Source organism: Arvicola amphibius, chromosome 10 (assembly GCF_903992535.2).
Source record: "Arvicola amphibius chromosome 10, mArvAmp1.2, whole genome shotgun sequence".
In the NCBI taxonomy this organism is placed as follows: domain Eukaryota; kingdom Metazoa; phylum Chordata; class Mammalia; order Rodentia; family Cricetidae; genus Arvicola; species Arvicola amphibius.
In genome coordinates, this window is record NC_052056.1 from 112,128,953 (window position 1) to 112,150,922 (window position 21,970).

The window sequence follows — 21,970 nt, forward strand, 5'->3', positions numbered from 1 at the left end:
GGATCTTTGGGGGCTGTGTCTGCCTTTGAACAAACAAACAAAACCAAGGTTTGTAAAAAAAAGTGACACCCCAAGTAGATCTTTGGCCCCCACAATCAGGTACCCACACATGCATAGACCACATGAAGACACACCCACTTGTGTGGTACACACAGAGAATAAAGCCGATAAATTAAGGCTAGAAGCCTCTAACTCTACCATGTATCTACCATGTGCTGGGAGGGCCAGACTGAGAAAGTGGTTGGGAGCACTCACAGTAGGCAGGGGTGGGACAGGCCACACAGGGTCTGTTCCAGGCCTGCCTCATGCTGTAGGAGCAGCAACACATCCTCCGGGTCACACTGAAGTTCAGCGTGTTCCCACATGTACCACGACAGTGCCGGAAACACATGTTCTTTCTTGTGTCTGCAGCTGAAGTGGGAGTAAAGAATGCAGGCCGCAGACTGGTGAGATGGTTCAGCTGGGATGGTGCTTACCACCAAGCCTGACAACCTGAGTTTGACTCCTGGGCTCACATGGTGAAGGAAAGAACGGATCCTGCAAGTTGTCCTCTGACCTCCACGTGTGTGTGCCATGATGCACACACAGCCTCCATTTCCCATGTAATAAGTAAATAAAAGGTAAAGAGATAAAGATATGGGAACGGGTCCAAGGCAGAGGAAGAATGCAGATTGGAGAGCGGGTTTATCTATGGATTCATGCTAATGCTTTGGTTTGCGGTCTCTTCTCCAATCTCTTTAAGCCTTTGTTGACCAGTGCGTGGCCTGGAAGGACTACTTGCAGCTTGTCTAGGCTCCCAAGTCTTGGAGTATCATTTTGTCCCATATAATCATATCAAATATGTGCAGATGTATTCTGTTTGTTCTTTCAAATATACCTCTCTCTGCACCTTCCAAGGCCCTGAGGGTCTTTGCAGTCCTTCCCACAGCAACCACTAGCCTTCCACCCCTCAATCCCAAATCATCACACTTCCTACCGACAGATTGTTGCTACTGCTGACCTGCAGGAACGCTGCAGGGCAGATACAGGTGTAATTGCTTAAGCTGTAGCCTGGGCCAGGGCTACAGATGTCTGGGTGTGTGGAGCATTCACCAATATCTGCAGGGGAGGTAGGGGTGGAAGAGGACACGTGAGAAATGTCAGAGACCGTCTGGGTGACTCCCTCAGGGGGTTCCCTACCCCAGGCTGAGCGAAGACACTTTATTATTGACTTCTGTTTGGTTTCACTAGCTTAAGATCATACAGATATTTGGGCCAGGAAGGTGGTGACCGCTGCACACACACGAGGATCTGAGTTTGCACCCCCAGATCCCACATAGCTCTGGTAGCTATCCTGGTGCACACGGAGCAAACAGACCCTGTCTTAGATAAGGAGGAAGCAAAGACTGACCCAAGGCTGTCCTCTGACTGTTACGTGCACTTTGTGGCATGAGCACCCACATTGATACTCCCTATGATGGTTTTGTTTGTTTGTTTCTAGGTCATGATATCTTTTCTCAGCAACAGAAACCAGGACTGACACTAAGAGACAATATGAAAAAGACTAAGAGCAATGAAAACGTAAAGTGGGGCTATCACTTCAACCCTACAGAAGCTAAGGAATCAGGGCCATTTCTTCCAACCATACAGAAGCTAAGGCAACAGGGCCATTACTTCCAACCATATAGAAACTCAGGAATCATAAGACAATAGAATGAATAATTGCATGCTCCCCCTAAATCAGGTTGATAAGAAGATATGAATATATTTCTAGAAGAGGAGCTGGGCAGATAGCTCAGTGGTTAAGAGCATGTACTGCTCTTGCAGAGCATTCACTGAGCCAGCTCCAGGGTATCTGATGCCCTCTTCTGGCTTCCACAAGTACTGCACTTGTAAACACAAAATTAAAGTCTTTAAGATTTACACACACACACACACACACACACACACACACACACACACGCACGCACGCACACACGCACGCACGCGCGTACATCAACAGATGGAATCCAACAGCATATTGTGGAGATGATACACCATGACAGTCATCGTTGATATTAATGCCACACATTAGAAGCACATGAGTAGGAAGCCTCAGCTGAAGGATTGTCCCAGTTGCCTTAATTGATGTGGGAAGACCCACTCAAAATGTGGATGGCACCTTCTGGGCACATCCCTGATAGAAAGGGTGTGGCAGGAGGAAGATAACTCGCCTAGTGCTCACCTGACCTTTCTTCTTGTCTCTAAGTTGATTTATCCTGTTGCTGTAGCTCAGGATTCTTTATCTGATAGTAAAACCAGTATTGCCAGGTTTCCATACTAAGAACTGATGGCCCTTCAGAACTTTCAAGGCTTTTAGCTCCCAACTGGAACTAGTGAGGCATACAGTACCAAGGACGGAGCAACTACCAGGTTGTTGGCCTCTCTAGTGTGACCCAGCCACTCTGAGACTATTTCAATTACTGAGGTAACAGCCACAAGGATCAAGCAACTACTATTATTATCTCAACATAAACTGATTTCAGGTATAAATCTATCTATCTATCTATCTATCCATCCATCCATCTACCTATCTATCTACCTTCAACCATCTATTTATCCATCCATCCATCCATCCATCCATCCATCCAGTTGTCTAGGCGGCTAGGGGGCTGTGGCCTGTTGATTATATTAAAGGGCATATTAAAGAGCCCAGGCTTCAGTTTTAGAATGGTCAGGCTCAAGCTGACCCACACCACCTAGAAGTCACTTAATCCTCTTGAGCCTTAGTTTCTACTTCTAAAATGTGAGATCATAATAGAAAACCCTTCCTTATGGGGACGCTGTAGTAGATAGCTATTAATTTAGGATCTCCAGCACAGTGGTAATAGTCCTGGCCCTGAGTCACTGTTGGGCACTACTACATGCTCAATCAAGGACAATAGAGAGACATGTGAAGTGTATTTGAAGCCAAGGTGAGACCATTCCTCCTCATGTCCTTTCACACAGTTAGCCACGGGCCTTGGTCATCTTTGGTTCAAGGGAGGAATGTCAAGGTTGCTATTAAGCTATGTTATTTACAAAGGAGTAGAAGGAAGAAGGAAGGGGGCTGATGAGTGAGAGAAGTGGGGGTGGCAGGATGTAAAGGGGGCATTCAGTTAGCCTTGCAGCCCTGATCTTAGAAATCCTGGCAGAGCATCACGTCAGGGATGGAGAGTAAGTGCCTGGCTTAGGCTGGGCCGAGTCCACACTCACCCTCACAGGTGCGGGTATCTTCACTGAGGCTGTATCCAAGAGGACACTCACATCGGAAGGTACCGAAGGCGTTGGTGCAGTTGCCTCCCTGGCACAGTCTGGGTAGCTCCTGGCATTCATTGATGTCTGTCAGGAATTGAGGAAGCTGAGGAGGAGAGCTAAATCCAGCAGAGGACTGGAGGGATCCCCATAGGATGATTGGGATCTTATGGGCTCTTTAAAGTATTCCCCCAATGGTTATTTCCATGACTGTTGGGCATTTAGAGAATCTATCTCAATGGCTGGATACTTGAGTCAGTGCTGGCTTGAGCCCAACTCCTTTAATTCCATCTTAACTTCATCTTCTCATGCATGATAGTTTCCTCAGGCTAGGTTATCTTTTCTAACATCACCATTTCCCGAGAACAGAATAGATGGGAAGATTGATGGTTGGATATGAACAGTAGTGATGGACAGAAGAAGGGATTGATGGATTTGAAAAGAGTGGCTGGGTGAATGTGCAAGGAGGCCAATGGATGAAAAGATCACATGTGGATGAGTGGAAGGATGGATAGAGAGGCAAGTAGTTAGATGAATCAGTAAGGATAGAGGATGGGCAGATGATATTGGTAGATGGAAGACGGGTCAATAAAGTGCATGAAAAATGGATGTAAACTTGGAGATGGAGGGATCGATGCATGCACGGGTGAATAGATAAGAAATGGGTAGATGAATGGTTGGATGGGTAGATAAATGGGGGTAATTGAATGAGTAGATGGTGTGGTGATTTGGATGAGAATGGGCCCTCTAGGTTCAAATGTTTGAATACTTGGTTCCCAGTTGGTTGAAATGTTTGGGGAAGATTAGAATGTGTGGCCTTGTTGGAGGATGTTATTCCTGCCGGCTGCCGTGCTCCCTGCCATGATGGTAATGGGTTCTAAACTCTGAATTGTAAGATTTAAACAATCTCTTTCTTCTATAGATTGCCTTAGTCATGGTATCCTGTCACAGTAGGAAAGTAACTAAGGCAGGTGATGACAGAGCATGGGTGGATGATATGGGTGGTTAAGTGGATGGGTGAGTAGATGGATAGGATGAGGATGAATGGATTATATGGGAGGGTGGGAAATGGGATGGATTGATGGATGATGAATGGATGGATGACCAGATGGATGAATGGGTATAGATAGATGGAGGATGGATGGATAGATGAAGGAATAGATGGGTATGTGGGTAGGTATCCATGGGTAGATAGGTGAATGGAGGCTGGCTGGCTAATTGACTGGTTGTCTGAAAGGTTGGGTGGTTGGATAGATGGAAGAATTGATGGATGGACAAGTGGATAGATGGAAAGCTCAATTAATAAACAAACAACTGACAGAAGAAATGACAGAACAGATTGAAAATTTCATACATAATTTGGTTCTGCAACAAAGCCTCCAAGTAGGAGAATATGTTTCCCCAGGCAATGTGCAGATAAGAGAAAGACCCATCAGTGTGTAGCTGGATCAACAGTCTGTCAGGAACTCACCTTCCAGAATCAAAGTGATGGGATTTGGCCGGAAACCCTTACCACCGGGGCACAGGGTCCTATACTCTGCTGCAAGGGAAACAGGCTTACATGAGGAACTATGAAGAGAGGCACTTGGCTAAAACCTATTGGATGGGAGAGGGCCCCTTGAAAAAGATGCAACATGGCTCTCCCTTCCTTTGCTTTGCTGAACCAACCATGATTCATATCCTCAGCTTTGTGGAGCTGCCTAGTGATTCAGTATACTCTAGCGTTGGGGTGTATGTATAAACATTGATTCCCATCCAGAGCAAGGATAGTGGATCCTGAGGGATCCTGTACCTACTGCACCTCACTCTTTCCACTTTACTCATCCTCCAAACCCGTACCCTACTTGGGACCTGCAGTTTTCTGGATCCCTAGTCCCCAGCACAAAGCATATAGGAACTCATTGTTTGCTGACTGATTGAGTGATGGACTGAATACAAACACAGAGAGAATTTATAGAAAGCAAAATTGGAGAGAGGTCTGGCCTTTGAACTGGCAAGGGCATGCTTTGTGACCCATGATCCTTTTTTCTTCCTGGTTCTACTTCCTAGTCCTCCAAAGCCTTCTGCAGGCAGAGATAACCTGCATACTTCTGAGTCTCTGGCTCAGGCTCACTGTCCTGCAGGGACTCACAGGTATTGCTTGTTGGACACAGCTTGCAGGGGTTTCCCCAGGCCTGACCCAGGGAACAACAACAAGACGCTCTGCTGACACCAATTCCAATCTCTGCACTACAGGAAATGCCACCGTCATCTTGGTCCTGCACATCCAGGAAACAGATCATGGTCTGGGTGTCTGCACAGGGAAAAATGGGTGGTTAGCACATGAAGAAACTATGTAGCCGGGCGGCGGTGGCGCACGCCTTTAATCCCAGCACTCGGGAGGCAGAGGCAGGCGGATCTCTGTGAGTTCGAGACCAGCCTGGTCTACAAGAGCTAGTTCCAGGACAGGCTCCAAAGCTACAGAGAAACCCTGTCTCGAAAAACCAAAAAAAAAAAAAAAAAAAAAAAGAAAGAAACTATGTATTTCTCTGTGTTACTATGACCTCCATGACTTCCTGGTTGCATGTGTGTGTGTTCCTGAGTGTGTAACTGTGGCCTCTCTGTTCTCTGTGTCTGTCTGTGTGTAACTGTGTGTGAGTTTATATGTGCCATGTGCTGTGTGCATACATGTGTGTAATTACCATCTCTGACTGTAACTGTGTATCTTTGTGTAACTGTGTGTATTAATGTGTCTAGTTGTGTCTGTAACTGTGAATTTTTGCATACCATGTGCTATACATAATTATGTTTCTTTGTATGTAACTTTATATCATGCTAGTATGTTTCTCTGCATGTAACTTGTCTTTGTGTATAACTGTATTGTGTATAACTTTTCTGTATATGTGTATATTTGTGAATAGATAGTTATAATTATAGTTTTTCTTAGTTAGGATAAAAGATAAAGTAGATATAAATATTGTAATCATAATTCTTGCTTAATACCTATTTTATTATATGTAATTTTACTATGCTAAAGTCAAAACCTTTTTATTTAAACAGAAAAGGGGAAATGGTGAGGGAAGTTCTTCTGCCTATGTGTTGCTTTTATTGATTCATGAATAAAGAAACTGTCTTGGGCCTGCACAGGGCAGAATAGAGGTAGGCGGGAAACACTAAACTGAATGCTGGGAGAAAGAAGGCAGAGTCAGGAGATGCCATGTAGCCACCAGAGAGGAAAGACATGAGGCTGTAGTCAAAACCTTGCCGGTAGGCCACAACCCTCATGGTAAAATATAAACTAATATAAATGGGTTAAATTAAATATAAGAGCTAGCCAATAAGAAGCTAGAGCTAATAGGCCAAGCAGTGATTTAATTAATACAGCTTTTGTGTGGTTATTTCAGGGCTGAGCAGCCAGGAACAAACAACATGCTACCAGATTTCTATGTGTATACTGGATGTCTCTGTCTATTTGTGCTTGAGTGCGTTTTTTCTTTGTGTAACTTGTCACTGACTGTTACTGTGTTGCTATGTATCTGTGTGTTGCAAATTTGTGTGCATAAATGTTTTTCTGTGTCTTAGTATATCTGTGTATAATTTGTTTTTCACCACAGGTCTCTGTGTGACATGTGTCTATGTATTATTATGTATCTCTGTGTTACAATAGTCTCTCTATGTGTCTATGGATCTATAGTTAAGTGTTTTTCTGTGTGTAATTTGATCTTGTATGTTAACTGCATGCATATGTATGTATGCAAATGGTATCTCTGACTATACTATATATATCCTTACATGTAACTGTATGTGCCTATGTATAGAATTGTGCTTCTATGTGTGTAATGGTTGTCTCTGTATCTGCCTGTGTCTGTGTAACCGTGAGTTTATATATCTCATGTGTAACTTGACTGTAACTGTGTATATGTGTACGATGGAGGAGGGTCATCTGTCTATGTGTTATTTTCATTGGTTAATAAAGAAACTGACTTGGCCCTTTAATAGGACAGAAAATTAGGTAGGTGGAGTAGACAGAACAGAATTGTGGGAGAAAGAAATCAGAGTCAGGCAGATGTCTCAGTCAGATGCCATGCCTCTCCTCTCTGAGACAGACGCAGGTTAAGATCTCACCTGGTAAGCCACCCCTCGTGATGCTACACACATTACTAAATATGGGTTAAAGCAAGATAAGAGAATTAGCCAATAAGAGGCTAAAACTAATGGGCCAGGCAGTGTTTAAAAGAATACAGTTTCCGTGTAATTGTTTCGGGTAAAGCTAGCCGGGTGGCAGGAAGCAGCCCGCTGCCTCATCACTACATGTATATAGTTGTTGCCTCTGACTGTAATTATGTGTGTGTGTAATTGTGTGTGCCTCTGTATAAGTAGTTGTTGTCTCTGTATGTAACAGTGTCTGCATGTAGTTGTGGTTTTTTGTGGGTAATTGTTGTCTTCTAAGAAACTGCATGTAATGTGTCTAAACATTGTCTCTGTAAGTGTGTATCTATGGTAATTGTGTGTGCCTCAGTGTTTTTCTCTGGGTGTAACCATGTTGTGTATAATTGCATGTCTCTGTATAGTTGTCTGTCTCGCCCTATGTAGTTATTTGTATGCAACTGTTTGCTGTTGTCCTTGACTAGAACCATGTATTTCTATGTGTAACAACTGTGTATGCCTCCATATATGCCTGCGTATTTGTATGTAGTGGTTGAATATATTCCTGAATGGGCAGGGAAGGTATGCATGTGTGTAACATTGTGAGTGCATGTGACCATGTATGTCTAGACCAGAAGGCAGTATCACAACAGATGACTTCTCAGCCCACACTTGTCCTGCATGTTGGGAGCAGGAAAATCTACACAAGTTGACATCCAAGGTGATCCAGGCAATAGCCCTGCCAGTAATACCAATTCCTGAGTTACCCAGCTCTTGCCAGGTGTGTACTCACCAACACAGCCGGTCCCACTGGGGGTAAGCTGAAAGTCCTGGGGGCAGTTGCAGAGGTAGCTGCCAGGGGTGTTAACACATAGGCCATTGATGCAGTTCACAGGATTTGCACACTCGTCGACATCTGTGAGGCACACACACCATCATCTGCTAAGAAGCCTCACTGTACCCCATCCCTCCCTTTCTCCTGAGTGGACATAGATTTCAATGCGCCCACTCAGGTGCTGGAGTATGAATCTTTGTTGTTCCCTTGGATGGAGCCAAAGAGAACATGGCCTCAAGAGTCTGCTTTGGCTATTCAGCCCTCTCCCTTCCTCTGCTCAGTTCCATTTGGCCTAGGTTTATGTCCTCCGCATTCTTCATTCCTGAGTTTCCCACAGCCAACATACGGTATTAAGATTAGAAAACACCCTTGATTGAGGTGTTGGAAAACCATGCTGAAGTGCAAATGTGGCCAGTGCCTGTTTGTATCAATAAAGTTTTATCGACACATGACTGAGCCCATATATTTACATATCATCTGCAGGAAAGCTAGTGGTGGCAAAAGACACCTAGATAGAATGCAGAACATTTTCACCACCTGTTATTAAAGACACTGGGGTAGGGGACCATTTTAGCAGATGTGGTGGAGAGGGCACTTTATTTGTCCACTGCATTTGCTCAGGGGATGATGAAAGGGAACTATGATGGTTCTTCTAATAACCAACTGAACACAACCTAGAATAACATGGGAAGAGAGTTTCAGTGAGGGACTGTCTCCATTGGATCGGCCTGGGGTATGTCTGTGGGGTTGCATTAGTTAAATTAATTGATGTGGGCAGATGAAGTTGTACCATTCCCTAAGCATACTAAGAGGAGTAGAGAAAGGAAGCTTCTTTGCATTAAGCATAGAAGCAAGCATGCATGAATTTATTTTCCACACATTTATTCTCTCTCTGCTCTTTGATGTGAATGTGATGTGATTTGCTGTCTCAAGATCCTGCTGCTATGACTTGCCCATAGTGGTAGACTTGGGAGTGGAAATTGACTTCTTTCCTTTCTCTCCTAAGTTGCTTGCTTCCAGGATACTTTATCAACCAACAGAAATGAAACTAAACAGCAATGATTACAATGATTAAAAACAGAAAATGGGGATGGAAAGATGGCTTAGTAGTCAAGAGTATTTGTTGCTGTTGCAAAGGACCTAAGTTCAGTTTCCAGCACCCGCATGGTGGCTCACAACCGTCTGTAACTCCAGTTCCAGGGGATCTGATGCCCTCTTCTATTCTCCATGGGCACCTGGCATGCATGTGGTGTACTTACACACATTCGGGCAAAGCTCTCATACATATAAAATAAATAAATCTAAAAATAAAATTTTAAAATAAAGGAGTGATGAGAGCTGAAGAAGCTGCCTAAGTGGGTAGGAACACTTGTACAAGCAGAAAGGCCTGGGTTCAAATTCTCAGCACCAATGTAAAAAGCTTGAAGGCTCTCCTGCAACATGAGGGCTAACAGTGGAGACAGGAGGATTGCTCCAGCTTTCGGGCTGCCAGCTTTGCTCCAGGATCAGCTACAGATCCTCTCTCAGAGGGATAAGGTGGAGCGTGATAGAGCAGGATGCCTGGCATCCTCCTCTGGATTCATACATATTTGCCCACACATATACCAGACGCATATACGTAGGTACATACCCCCAAATACACACGTATGCACAAAAGGGGGTGGTGGAAACTATTTTAGAAGTCATGGTGGGTGTAGTGTGGGAGCAAGCTGTGTCCTCTCACTTTTGGTCCTGTGCTCTTCGCTCCCCAGCCAGGCTAACTCCGTACCTGTGCAGTTGCTTCCAGTTTTGTCCAGTTCATAGCCGTCCTCACAGATGCAGCGGAACATTCCAGGCAGGTTTTCACAGTTCCCAAACAGGCACAGGCTCCCAAGAGCACACTCGTCCACATCTGCAGGGACCTCATTTCAGCCTACCTTGTTTGATTGTATGCTCTGGAAACTAGCCACCCGTTGTACTGTGTACACCCGTTGGGTTGGACAGGGCTAGGCTGAGACTTACCCCAGCACGCTCGCTGGTTCTTGGTGGGGCTGAAGCCTATATCACATCCACAGTGGTACCCGCCAGGTACGTTGAGGCACTGTCCATTATCACAGAGGCCCACATTCTCCATGCATTCATCCTTGTCTGAGAGAGCACAGGGCTGAGAACCAACTGGGTTAGGACCCATATTGAATGGGCAGGAAGTGCCTTGGATTTATTCATTTATTCTCATCCAGAATCTCAGGTGAGAACCCCGGGAACTCAGATGCTAACTCTGAATAGGCAGATAGCCAAGATGGGGGATTAGGAGTGAAAAGGTGGCCTCTGACATGTAGAGTCCAGTTGGATGCACACAGATTCACAGTCAAGGAAGCAAGAAGAGGATTAAATCGACTGCAGTGGTGTAGATCATAATGAAAAGCTAATAATGAAAGAATTGGGGAGCAAAAAGCCTGCGGAGATAGCCCAGCTGGTAAATTCTTGCTACACTAACATAAGAATCAGGGTTTGACCTCCAGCGCCCAGGTGGAAAAAGCCAGGTGTGGTGGCACAAATGTGTGATCCAATCTAATTTTCTGTCCTATTAAAAGGCCAAGGCAGTTTCTTTATTAACCAATGAAAATAACACATAGACAGATGACCCTCCTCCATCACCTGAATCCCTGAAGATCACTGGCCAACCAGTATATCTTAATTGTCGAGTCCTAGGGGTCCCAACCAGAAAAACTGCCCCCAAACAAAGCAAAACAAAACACGAAACAAACGAACAACAATAATAATAACATCAACAACCCAACCCAAACCAACCAATAGACCAGCCAAACGAAAACCCGTAACTACCAGCCCAAGGTGAATGACTCCTGAGGAAGGAACTTGAAGTTAACCTCTGGCCTCCACACGTACTCACATACATGTGCACCTGTACATGAGTGCATCCTCCCACACATCTGTGCACACACACAATGTAATAACAATAATCTTTTAAAAATCAGAAAAATGTGGTAACCAAAAGAGAGGACAGGTGGGCATGCAGAGAGTGGCTCTGTGAGCTAAGGACATAGACCCTCTAGTACCCATGCGACAGAGAAGGACAACTTTGGCACCATGGTTGTACCATTCAGGCCCTGCCCTCTACCTCACCTTCACAGAATAAGCCATCTCCAACAAATCCTGGTTGGCATGTGCAGTGGTAGGAGCCCAGGGTATTGAGGCAGTCAGCTTCCGGAGCACAACGATGTTGTTGGATGGCACATTCATCTAGGTCTGCAGCAGACAGAGCCAGGATCCCCTGGTATGGACTGAGGCTGTGGGGAGGCTGACTCTCCAATCCCAAACCCACATGGTTCCCACATACTGTCTCCTAGTCTCCACCCTTAACCCTGCCTTGCCTTCCACCTACCTCTCCACCTTTCAGGGATGTCCTGCCCCTAGGTACTCACCGTGGCATTTGAAGCCATCCCCAGTCCAGCCTGGGTGGCATCTACAGAAGAAACTCCCGGGGATATTGAGACAGGAGGCGTGCCTGTCACAATTGTGTCTTCTAAACTCACATTCGTCCATATCTGAGGGGAGAGGGAACAGTGGTAGGGAACAGTGGTAGGAAGCAGCCACAGCAGGGAGGACTCAGAGAGGCAACAATAGAAAGACAGATGGAAGACTGGCCTTCCCAAGGACCTTTGGTTTTCTTCTACAGCCCAAGAAAGAAGCCACAAGGCCACCGGATCTGACTTGCAGTGGCCCTCAGAAATGACTGGAAATGTCAGTCACCACAAGAGACTCATGGTAGACATTAAGTGCAATTATCCAATGAACAGTTATACCAAGATTCCAGGCTTTCCAATTCTTAATCAGTGTGAGCCACTGCTTACTAAATAAACATTTTTCTATATAATTCCCCACTTTGACTTACATGAACATATTTTATTTTTCATCCACCAATCAATTCATTTTCTAAGGTTAGTTATCTATCATCTGTCTGTCATCTATCCTTCATCTTTTTCAGGTATCTATCTATTTATCTGTCTATCATCTTTCATCCATCATTTTTATAAAGGTTAATATATCATCCATCCACCTATCTATTTCTATCCATCTGTCTGTCTTCATAGAGCCTGGTCATTGAACTCAGGGATTTGAACACTCCAGGCAGGGTCCATACCCAAGCCCGTTATTTTGTTGTTTTAAGGCAGACATGGTTTCACTATGTAGAACAGGTTGGCCTGGCATTTGAGATCCTTCTGCTTCAATCTCCTGAGTACAGGTGTAACAGATGTGAGCCACTATGCTCGATTATAAATAAAATTTAAAGTAAAAGTTTATATCAAACCTATTAACTTCAAAGAAGTATTGGAGTTTGACTGGATGGGCAGTTCACTGATAGAGTGTGTGCCTAGCATGAGAAAGGTTTGATCCCCAGTGCTTCAAAATACATACATAATACATACCTATGTAAACAAAATGTTTAAAGAATTGTGTGGGCCTGAGAGGCAGTTCAGTTGGTTAAGTGCTAGCTATATACACTATATACATGAGTTCAATCTCTAGCACCCATATAAAAAGTCAAGCATGGAGGGGAATACTTGTAATCCTACATCAGAAGCAGAGACAGAATGATTTCTTCACACTCATGGACCAGTCAGCCTAGCCTAATTGCCCTGCCTCAAATACAGTGAGAGACCCTGTTCCAAAAAAGTAGGGTGGATATGAGAAATAACACAAGGTTGACCCATGGTCTCTATAAGCACATGCATCCACTCGAACATGTATCCCCTCCCACAAAAACATGGTTGTGTGTAGATACAACAGCGCGCGCACGCACACACACATACACACACGCACACGTGTGCACGCGCACACACACAGAGAATATTATGACCTCTCACATCTATGAAGGTGACTTTAGTTAAAGATGATCTTTGTAGATGCCACTAAGTTACAGTGTTATCATGGCTTGTTTTGCATCCTGGTTCAATCAGCTCTTCTAAGAGGGGAATTTGGGCACAGACAGACAGAGAAGAACACAAGGCAAATATGAAGGCAGCTGTGGGTGTAATGTTCTTATGAATCAAATTCTACCACAGTCTGCGAACAACAACCAGAAGTTAGAGAGATGCCTAGGGCAGGTCCTTTCTCTGTACCAAGAAGAAACCTACCCACCCACCCCCTGATTCCAGCCTCCTAGCTGTCATTCTGGATAGAGAAAATATCCCGGGGTTCGAGGTCACCAGGTGTGTGTTGATTTGCGTTTAATCCGAGATGTGAATTCTCTACCTCGTTAAATGTTTAAATGCTAATCCATGTATCAGGCAAAAACCATCTGGCTTGCTTGCTTTGGGAATGCTGCTCTCTCCTTTGGGGTTCCCTCTATTGAGCTCTTTAAGAGGCTCCCAGAGTGATTTATTGTCGAGAGGTTTCATTAGTGGAAATGGTAAGAATGAGTCTCGTTGCCTTCTATCCTAAGGCATGGACACAGTGCTGATGATCTTCAAGCTGGCTCTCTGGATCTCTCTGGCTCCAGCTGGCTGACTTTCCAATCACCAGAGCATCCTGGAGCTCCCTTCCTGATGGCATAACCCAGGTGGCAATGACAGGTAAAGGATCCTTTTGTGTTCTCACAGTTCCCATGGAGACAGAGGTGGGGATTCATGTCACACTCATTCACATCTGTGGTGAGGACAGGGTCTGGGTTATGCGGGCTGGGTGATAGGAGAGGAATAGCGTTAGGGCTAGGGCTAGGGCAGGGAGGCAGGTCATGTGCGGGAGATCGCCAGTATTCCTGAGTAGTTGCCACACAGCAGAATCTCCTACTAGGCTGTGTGGGTGTCTGCAAAGAAAAGTGTGATGGTTAGTTTTGATTGTGAACTTGTCACAACCTAGCACCACCTAGGAAGACATCCTCAGTGAAGGACTGTCTACACTGGGTTGGCCTGTGAGCATATCTGTAGGGGATCGTTGTAAGTTTACTAATGCGGAAAGACCCAGATCACTGTGGGTGGCACCATTCCCTGGCAGGGTGGTCCTGAACTAGGTAAGAGTGGAGACATGGAGCTGAGTAAGGAAGCATGTGAGCATGTAGGTATTCACGTCTCTCTAGTCTTGACTGTGGATGTGACATGACCACCCTGTGTCTGAAGTTCCTGCCTTGACCTCCCACACAGGCAGACAAATTCTAACATGAAATTATAAGCTACAGTAGACTCCTTAAACCCCTACATTGATTTTTGTTGAGGTGTTTATCACAGCAACAGGAACAAATTACTAACACAGGTTGAGCGCTCCCTCTAGGACCAGCATTAGATAGCGAGTCAGGAGGATCCAAGCTTTTCTCAAAGGCCCAAATGAAAGGACAAATGGAACTTAGCTCTGTGTCCTTGTCCAGTGGCAGACTTGTCAAGGTTCAGTTTGGGTCCAGGGTTAACACCTCAAAAGAGTTAAGGTTTTAGTACCCAGAAACTTGACTTTTTCCTCTGAAGATACTGTAGTTACCAGTCCCAAGGCTGCTGTGTGTTCAGATTGTGATGAAGTTGAGATCTACTGTACTCCCTTTGTGTAACATTGCTTGATTAGCTTCACGCAATGAAGATCCCATTGTATGATGCTCCCTTTGTGTAACATGGCTTGATTAGCTTCACGCTGACTTCATCCCATTGTATGATGGCTTTCTGCTGACTCTGTTCCATCCCCCGCCTAGCAAACTGTATATAAGATGTTGTCCTTCCTAATAAACTCGATTGGTATGAGACATAGCTTGTATAAGACCTCTTGGTCCTAAACTTTCTTGTTGCCTTTATCTTCTGGTCCCCTGGTCTTCTCCCTTAGGTTACTGTCACTGAAGAACGACCTGCTGGCTCAGGTCAGGGTAGTTATAAGTCTTCTATGAGCATCTCATAGTGCATTTTTTTATGGAACACACCTTACATGTGTTCCCCAAAGTAATACATGTTCAAATATATGTAACAAGGGCTGTATTTCATCAAGATAGCCAGGTTTTCCTCTCTGGTCCTCAAAGCCCAAGCAGAGGAAAGAGGCCCCACACACTCACCTGCACTTCACAAAGCTAGCCAGGTTTGTTAATGTGTTTATGCTAACTTGTATTTGGATGGTGTGCTGGGGTGTCTAACCCTTGGCTTATAGACTACATGTAGGATAGTTATGAGTGTGGCCCCAAATAAAATCATAAACTTACTTAAAACTCTTAGAGAATTGGCTTGAAAATTTTGGGGGATGACTAACTTAATTGCATGGTTCTGGAGTTTGAACTTCATAGGCAATGTCCTGTTATGTTAAAAAGCAGGACATGCCTTCTGGGTAGAAGTGTTGCCTCAACTGTATTTTCTCATTAGCACCTTCTAAAATGTATTCTCTGACATTCCTCCTAGCTGAACCTCTCAGGCTCTACTGGGTTAGAAAGCCTTTGGTGGGCTTGTTACCACCGGGAACTTGTGTGCTCTAACTCAGCTCTGCCCGGTAGGCGTCTACTCCCCAGGAAGAAGGACTGCCTGTGGCCTGGTGGAGACAGATTTGTGCTGTCCAAAGAGCTTTGGGGAGGTCCTCAAACAGAGATCAGCAAACAGTTCTGTTCTGAGCAATGTTCAACACCTTTAGTTAAACCAACCAACCAACCAACCAACCAACCAACCAACCAACCAACCACCCTTTGCCTGTAGTTATTAGTGCACAGCCTGTGGAACGAGCTTAGGTCTCTGATAGGAGTTGGACATATGGTAAATGTTAAATGCAAAGGGGGATAAGGTTGGGGGCATGTCTCTGTTTCTATGACAGGATCACACAGACTATGAAGAGGTGTGTTCAGGGTGTGTTCCTAACCACCAGTACCTGCTGCTTACCTACACAAATCTTCATGTCTGGTGAGACTGAGAAGCCATCATAGCAAATGCAATGGTAAGATCCTGGCACGTTGGTACACTGGCCTTCTCCACAGAGGCCTAGGTTGTCTTCACATTCATCCACATCTTGAGAAGCAAGGATAGGGGATGGGTTGAAGGTGGACAGGGACATAGGAAGAGTTCAGGATCCTTTCCAGGGCTTAGATATTTAGGATCTGGCTGATCGTGCCTGGCTTTGTGTGAGGTTACTGTCTAGCCTAGGCCTTCTCTGGTGCTCACATCCCAAGCAGAGGGCGTAGGACACACCCACTACCCTGTGCATGTTCTCCTACTGGGCATCCTGCCAAAAAGCTGCATTGGAAGCTTCCCTTTACGTTTGTGCACTGCACTTCACAGCCGCTGTTCTGGACTTGGTATTCATTGATGTCTGCAGGGGCAGACAAAGGGGGAACCAGGTTGGTGAGCTTGGGCTGAATTAGGGGCAGGAACTCAGAGGAGTTTGGAAAGAAGGCTGGGGAGAGCTGTGTTGTGCAGGGAACTGTAGAGAGCATCCAAGAGATAGCATAGTCTGACCCGTGCAACCCTGGCCATCGGGAGTGCTCTGGAAACCTGTGTGGCAGGAGCAATGGAAAGCACCAATGGCATTGGTACACTGGCCCTGCGGACAGAGGCTGTCACTTGTGGTGCACTCATCGATGTCTGGTGGGAGGAACACATATGGCTGGTGACAGAGTTTCAGGTGAAAGAGCATCCGTACTGTCCCTCATCCGCCATCACATGCATCCCAGTGAGCTCACTCTGGCTGCTTGCACCAGCATCCCACCCTTTGATTGCCTGTCCACTCACAAATAAATCATTTAATCATGCACAACTCAAAGTCATGCATGTTTGTAGACACATGCATTTGCCTGAAGAAACATGCTCACAACTAGAGGCATGATATAAACACACCTTATACTCACACACTCATCCATGTGCAAATATGAACCCACACCCAGACACACTCAGATACACTCATACTGTGTGTGCTTACATAAATGCACACAGAAACACACCCTTATATTTACTCTTATAAGCTCCTGTGATTGAACATGGTCCCAGGCTCGTGTTATTTGAGATGGCTATAGAACCTTTAGAAGGTGAGCCTCACTGAGAGAACTGGGTCATTGTGGACCAGTTTTGACATTTTATAACTCAGCTGCACTTCCTAAACACTCTACTTCGTGACTGTGGATACAGTGTGGCTGGTTGCTCCTGTAGCCATGGCTTCCCTGCCAGGCTGGACTGTACTCCTTCAGACCATGGGACCATAGTCTTGGTCACAGAAAGGAGAGTCTCCAACATGAATGCATCTCCCTTGTACTAACATGAATCTGTACCTCATCCTCATATATACTTTTATAAGTACACACACATACACACACATACATACATATACACATACACCAATGTCCATTCACAAGAAATACGTAGACCTGCTCATTGCTTATACGTTCACACCCAAATATACACTTCTGTCCTCTTATAGGCTCATCTATATGCACACATCCTCAAATGTAAAAGTTTGCCTTTGCACAGCCACACACACCTGCACACAGATTCACCAACACACTTTCTCTTGCACAGATATAGCTTCATAGCTATTCACATGGGTGTGTTCCCAGATACACTTCCCATTTGTCTTTGTTTCTTTCCTCATTACTGTGACAAAATGTCTGACAAAAGCAACTCAAGGGAGAAGCATTTACTTAGGCTCACACTTAGATACAGTCCATCACGGTAGGGTAGTCATGGTGATGGGAGCAGAAGGCAGCTGGTCATACTGCATCCACCAGAAAACAGCAGAATGAACACTGGCACTCAGCTCCCTTCTCCGTTTTATTCAGACCAAAACCCCAGCCCACGGGATGATGCCACCTACATTCAGGTTGGGCATTCCCCACCTCCATAAGTTAATCTAGAAACTTGAACTCCCCCACAGACATGCTGGAGCTTTGTCTCCTAGGTGATTTTAGATCCTGTCAGGTGGACAATATTAACCACCTCACTCTCTTGCACACACGAGACACTATTACAAACCACTACTCACGCACATATGTTCACATACACACACACACACACACACACAATCTTGTGGATGCAAACACACACACACACAGGTTGATCTTCAGAGACACATACACACACTTCATCTCACATTTTTACTGTACACTTGGATAGACACCCAGATGTGAGCACGTGCCGGACCATGCCACTCTTTCATACCTCACCTTCACAGACAGTGCCTTGGGCCTTCAGCCCATGTCCAGAGGGACAGTGACATTCATAGCTCCCTTCTGTGTTGATGCAGGTGCCTCTCTGGCAGAGCAGCGGGTCCCTAGCACATTCGTCTACATCTGGACATGTGGAAAGAGAGCAGGCTGATGATTCTGACCTGAGGATGGGGCGGTTAGGGAAGCTTCTCTGTGTGGCACCCCGTCATCACCTGTTTGCATTCCAGCCATACCAATCCTTCTACCTCTCACACCCACCCTAGGGCTTTTGCATGTGTCCTCTGGCCTCCGTGTCATTTCTTAGAATTTCCTTAAACCCTTAGGTGCACCCCAAATCCTTCACACATGCTGCTCCTCCAGCCACTGTGGCATGCATGTGGAGGTCACAGTGGACAACTGTGGCAGTTCCTTTTCCCCTTGTATGATGTGGGTACCACGGGTCAAACTCAGGTTGTTATGCTTGGCCTCATGAACCTTTACCCACTGAGCCATCCCACTCATCCCCATTTCTCAGCTACTTCCTGTTCTCTCTACTTCATTGACTCTCAGTGTCCTCAGCCACCTTCCTGACCTCACAGAATAGGTTTATCTCCTGGGTCCTTATTCCCATCAGACCACATAATAATTTTGTTTTCTTGGGAAAGGCTTTTTAGCAAGTTCTTTGAGAGTTTGAACACACTTTCATCTTACCTTATTCTTACTCCTACTTACAGTCCCTTTCCTTACTTCACCCAACTTTGTGTCTTTTTTTTAACCCTTCAAGACCAACTTCATTTGTCTTCCCATGGAGTTACGAAGCCCTTTGTTCTTAAACTCTCTGCATTACCCCGATCCAGTGAATGTGTGTGACATGTTTGCTGATTAATAACAAAGTGAATGATGGGGACCTCTTTTATTTTGGAGAAAGGGCCTTGTTATATAGCTCAGGTTGGCCTAGAATTGGTAATCCTCCTGCCCTAGCCTTCTGAGAGATGGCATTATAAGTTTATGCCCAAGCTAGATTCTTCTTAAATGGTTTCTCTGGGGGTAGCCCCTTTCCCCAAAAGGCACACATTCTCAATGTGCTCTCTTAATGGCAGTATCCCACGGTATTCCAACAGCACACTACAGCTTCTCCTCATATCTGCACAGCAGCAGCAAGCTTGGCACCCCTCTTCTGGACATCCCTCCTGCCCATGGCTCTCTCTCTGCCATGGCCCCACCCTGCCACCACTGACCCACGCAGTTCTTCATCAGCAAAGAGCCACTAGTGAAACCGGGAAAACAATCACACTCAAAGCTGCCTGGGGTGTTGACACAGGAACCGTGGCCACAGATGTCAGGTGAGATACGACATTCATTGATGTCTGTGGGGACAGAGACATATGGGCTAGAGGTTTGTGTGTGCAAACATGAGGATCTACAGGCTTGGGGTTTCAAATAAGAGGACATATGGGGCTGGGTCTTTGTAGACATGGGGGTTGCCCAAGAGCCCCAAGAAACTTCCAGGAAGGAGAAGTGCCTCAGGTGAACACAGAAAAAGGGCAAGAAATTTCCTTTCAGAGGTAGTCTTGGCTTGCCCTCCATAGACAGTAGAGATTCCTGCAGCCCAGACAGGGTGGTGAGCTGTCTTAGGCCACACCCATAGCCGGGTATGTTAAAAGGAGACTGAAGAATGAACTTTGTCTTCACATTCAATTCGGGGACCCCTCCCACAAATTCCTGCATGCATGACCTGTCCTCACCAGATGGGAAGTGGCACCTACCTGTGCAGTTCCTTTCTCGGGCATCCAGGGCAAAGCCTTTGTCACAGGAGCAGTGGAAGCTGCCCACAGAATTGCGGCAGGTGCCATGTGTGCACAGGCCAGGGAACACCTTGCATTCATTCAAATCTGGAGTAAGGGTTGGAAACAAGGTCAGGTAAACCACACCAAAGGTCTTTAGTCTGGGATTCATGCACTAAGCCCTCCCTAGGTTCTTACCTCTTGAGCTTGCTAACATCTCTCTCAAAAGTCTTTCATATTTATGCTTTATGCGTGCATGTGGGCGCAAACACTGTAGAGGTCAGAAAAACAATTTGAGAGATGGTTCTCTCCTTCTACTGTGTGCCTCCTGAGGCTTGAACTCATGGTGCCAGGCCCAGAGGAAAATGCCTCTACCCGCTGAGCCATCCTGCTATCTCTTCTTTTTCTTTTTTTTAACACAGTGCCAAACTCACTATGCAACTCCTGCTTCTACTTTGCAAGCACTGGCTTGATAGGCATGCACCACCAAACTTTGTGTGTATGTAGAGGCCAGAAGACAGCCTTAACTGTTGTTTCTCAGGAGCTTTGAGGAGGGAAAAATCATCTTTGATTTTTCAGACAAACTTCCCCACTGTTTCAGGATTGACCTAGGCTGGCCGGCCAGTGAGCCCCAGGGATTATCTGTCTCTGTCTGCTCTGCTATCAGATTACATCTGTTTAACTTAATTATACGGTTGCTGGGAATTGAACTCAGGTTCTTATGCTTGCAAGGCAAACATTATATCAGCTGCATTATCATACCAATCCTGTTTTTTTTTAAAATTGAAATCTTGATTTATATTGAAAGAGTCATATAGCCCAACCCAAACTGACCTTGAATTTCTGGCCCTCCTCCTCTACTTCCTGAGTGCTGGGATGACAGTCTTATATCACTATGCCTTGGATACTAAACCTCCTACCTGCAAATAATGCTTCCTTCCATCAGACCTTTGCCCACGCTGTGCCCTTTACCACTCTTCTTTTCCTTCCAGGACCTTTTTCCTTTGGTGTGCCCCTCCCCAGACTAACCTTTATAGAAGGGTCGGCCAGACAAGAAGTCCTGGCTGGCAAAGCCCAGCCCTTGGGGACACAGTTTGAAGAATTCTGGGGAGCTGGGCTCTGGGCAAACCTTGCACTCAGCTCCCCATGATGTCCCAATGGAGCAGCAACAGACGTCCATCCGGTACTTGCCAGGCAGGGGAATTCCACAGTCATCCTCATCCCAATGTAGGAAACACAGCCCCAGCCTCACATCTGCACAGAGGAATGGTTATCACCGGGTTCTATCATTGTTACACGTTGGCAGGATTATCAGTTGGTATGACTTGCCTGAGATCCCCACCCGCAACAGAGATAGATTCAAAGAGCGATAAGATGTGGCATTCTCATGCTGAAGGTTGATGTCACCACACCGCCTGGGACCTTATTATGTACTAAGTATTGTTCTAAGTAACTCCGTCCATTTACCTTTCACGATATTGTGTCCTTTCTAGGAGTCATTCACCTCATTTTCATAAAATTTAAGTTTTAAAATCTTTTCGTGTGTGGCACCTCTCTCTCTCTCCTCTCTCTCTCTCTCTCTCTCTCTCTCTCTCTCTCTCTCTCTCTCTCTCTCTCTCTCTCTCTCTCTCTGTGTGTGTGTGTGTGTGTGCTTGTGTGTGCTATTGATGAGCTCAAGGTCTGGTGAGATACCCTGCCTTAAAGAATAAGATACAGTGCACGTGTGGATGCTGTGTCAGTCTGTCCCTTCCACCTCTGCTTATGCCAGGCCGATTGTCCTGGGCTTCCAGAGACTCTCCTGTCTCCCCCATATCACAGCAGGAACACTCCCTGGGATGCTGGATGAATGCCACTGTTCTCAAGCCCTCACACTTGCACATCAAGTCCTTTACC

At 45.6% G+C, this 21,970-nt stretch overlaps 1 protein-coding gene across 1 annotated transcript in view; it reads right to left on the reverse strand.

Annotated features, from left to right (window-relative positions):
* Fbn3 (fibrillin 3) overlaps positions 1-21,970 on the reverse strand; it is a 64,415-nt gene that overhangs the window by 25,651 nt on the left and 16,794 nt on the right. The window contains exons 11-28 of the mRNA XM_042055860.1: positions 21,107-21,340; positions 20,060-20,185; positions 19,532-19,660; positions 18,312-18,437; positions 16,615-16,740; positions 16,355-16,468; positions 16,042-16,167; positions 13,733-13,858; positions 11,635-11,757; positions 11,336-11,458; positions 10,214-10,339; positions 9,981-10,103; positions 8,171-8,293; positions 5,384-5,545; positions 4,724-4,792; positions 3,214-3,339; positions 977-1,098; positions 256-460 (exon numbers count right to left, since the gene is read on the reverse strand). Coding sequence (XP_041911794.1) covers positions 256-460; positions 977-1,098; positions 3,214-3,339; positions 4,724-4,792; positions 5,384-5,545; positions 8,171-8,293; positions 9,981-10,103; positions 10,214-10,339; positions 11,336-11,458; positions 11,635-11,757; positions 13,733-13,858; positions 16,042-16,167; positions 16,355-16,468; positions 16,615-16,740; positions 18,312-18,437; positions 19,532-19,660; positions 20,060-20,185; positions 21,107-21,340 — 2,409 coding nt within the window. The remainder of the gene's footprint in view (positions 1-255; positions 461-976; positions 1,099-3,213; positions 3,340-4,723; positions 4,793-5,383; positions 5,546-8,170; positions 8,294-9,980; positions 10,104-10,213; positions 10,340-11,335; positions 11,459-11,634; positions 11,758-13,732; positions 13,859-16,041; positions 16,168-16,354; positions 16,469-16,614; positions 16,741-18,311; positions 18,438-19,531; positions 19,661-20,059; positions 20,186-21,106; positions 21,341-21,970) is intronic.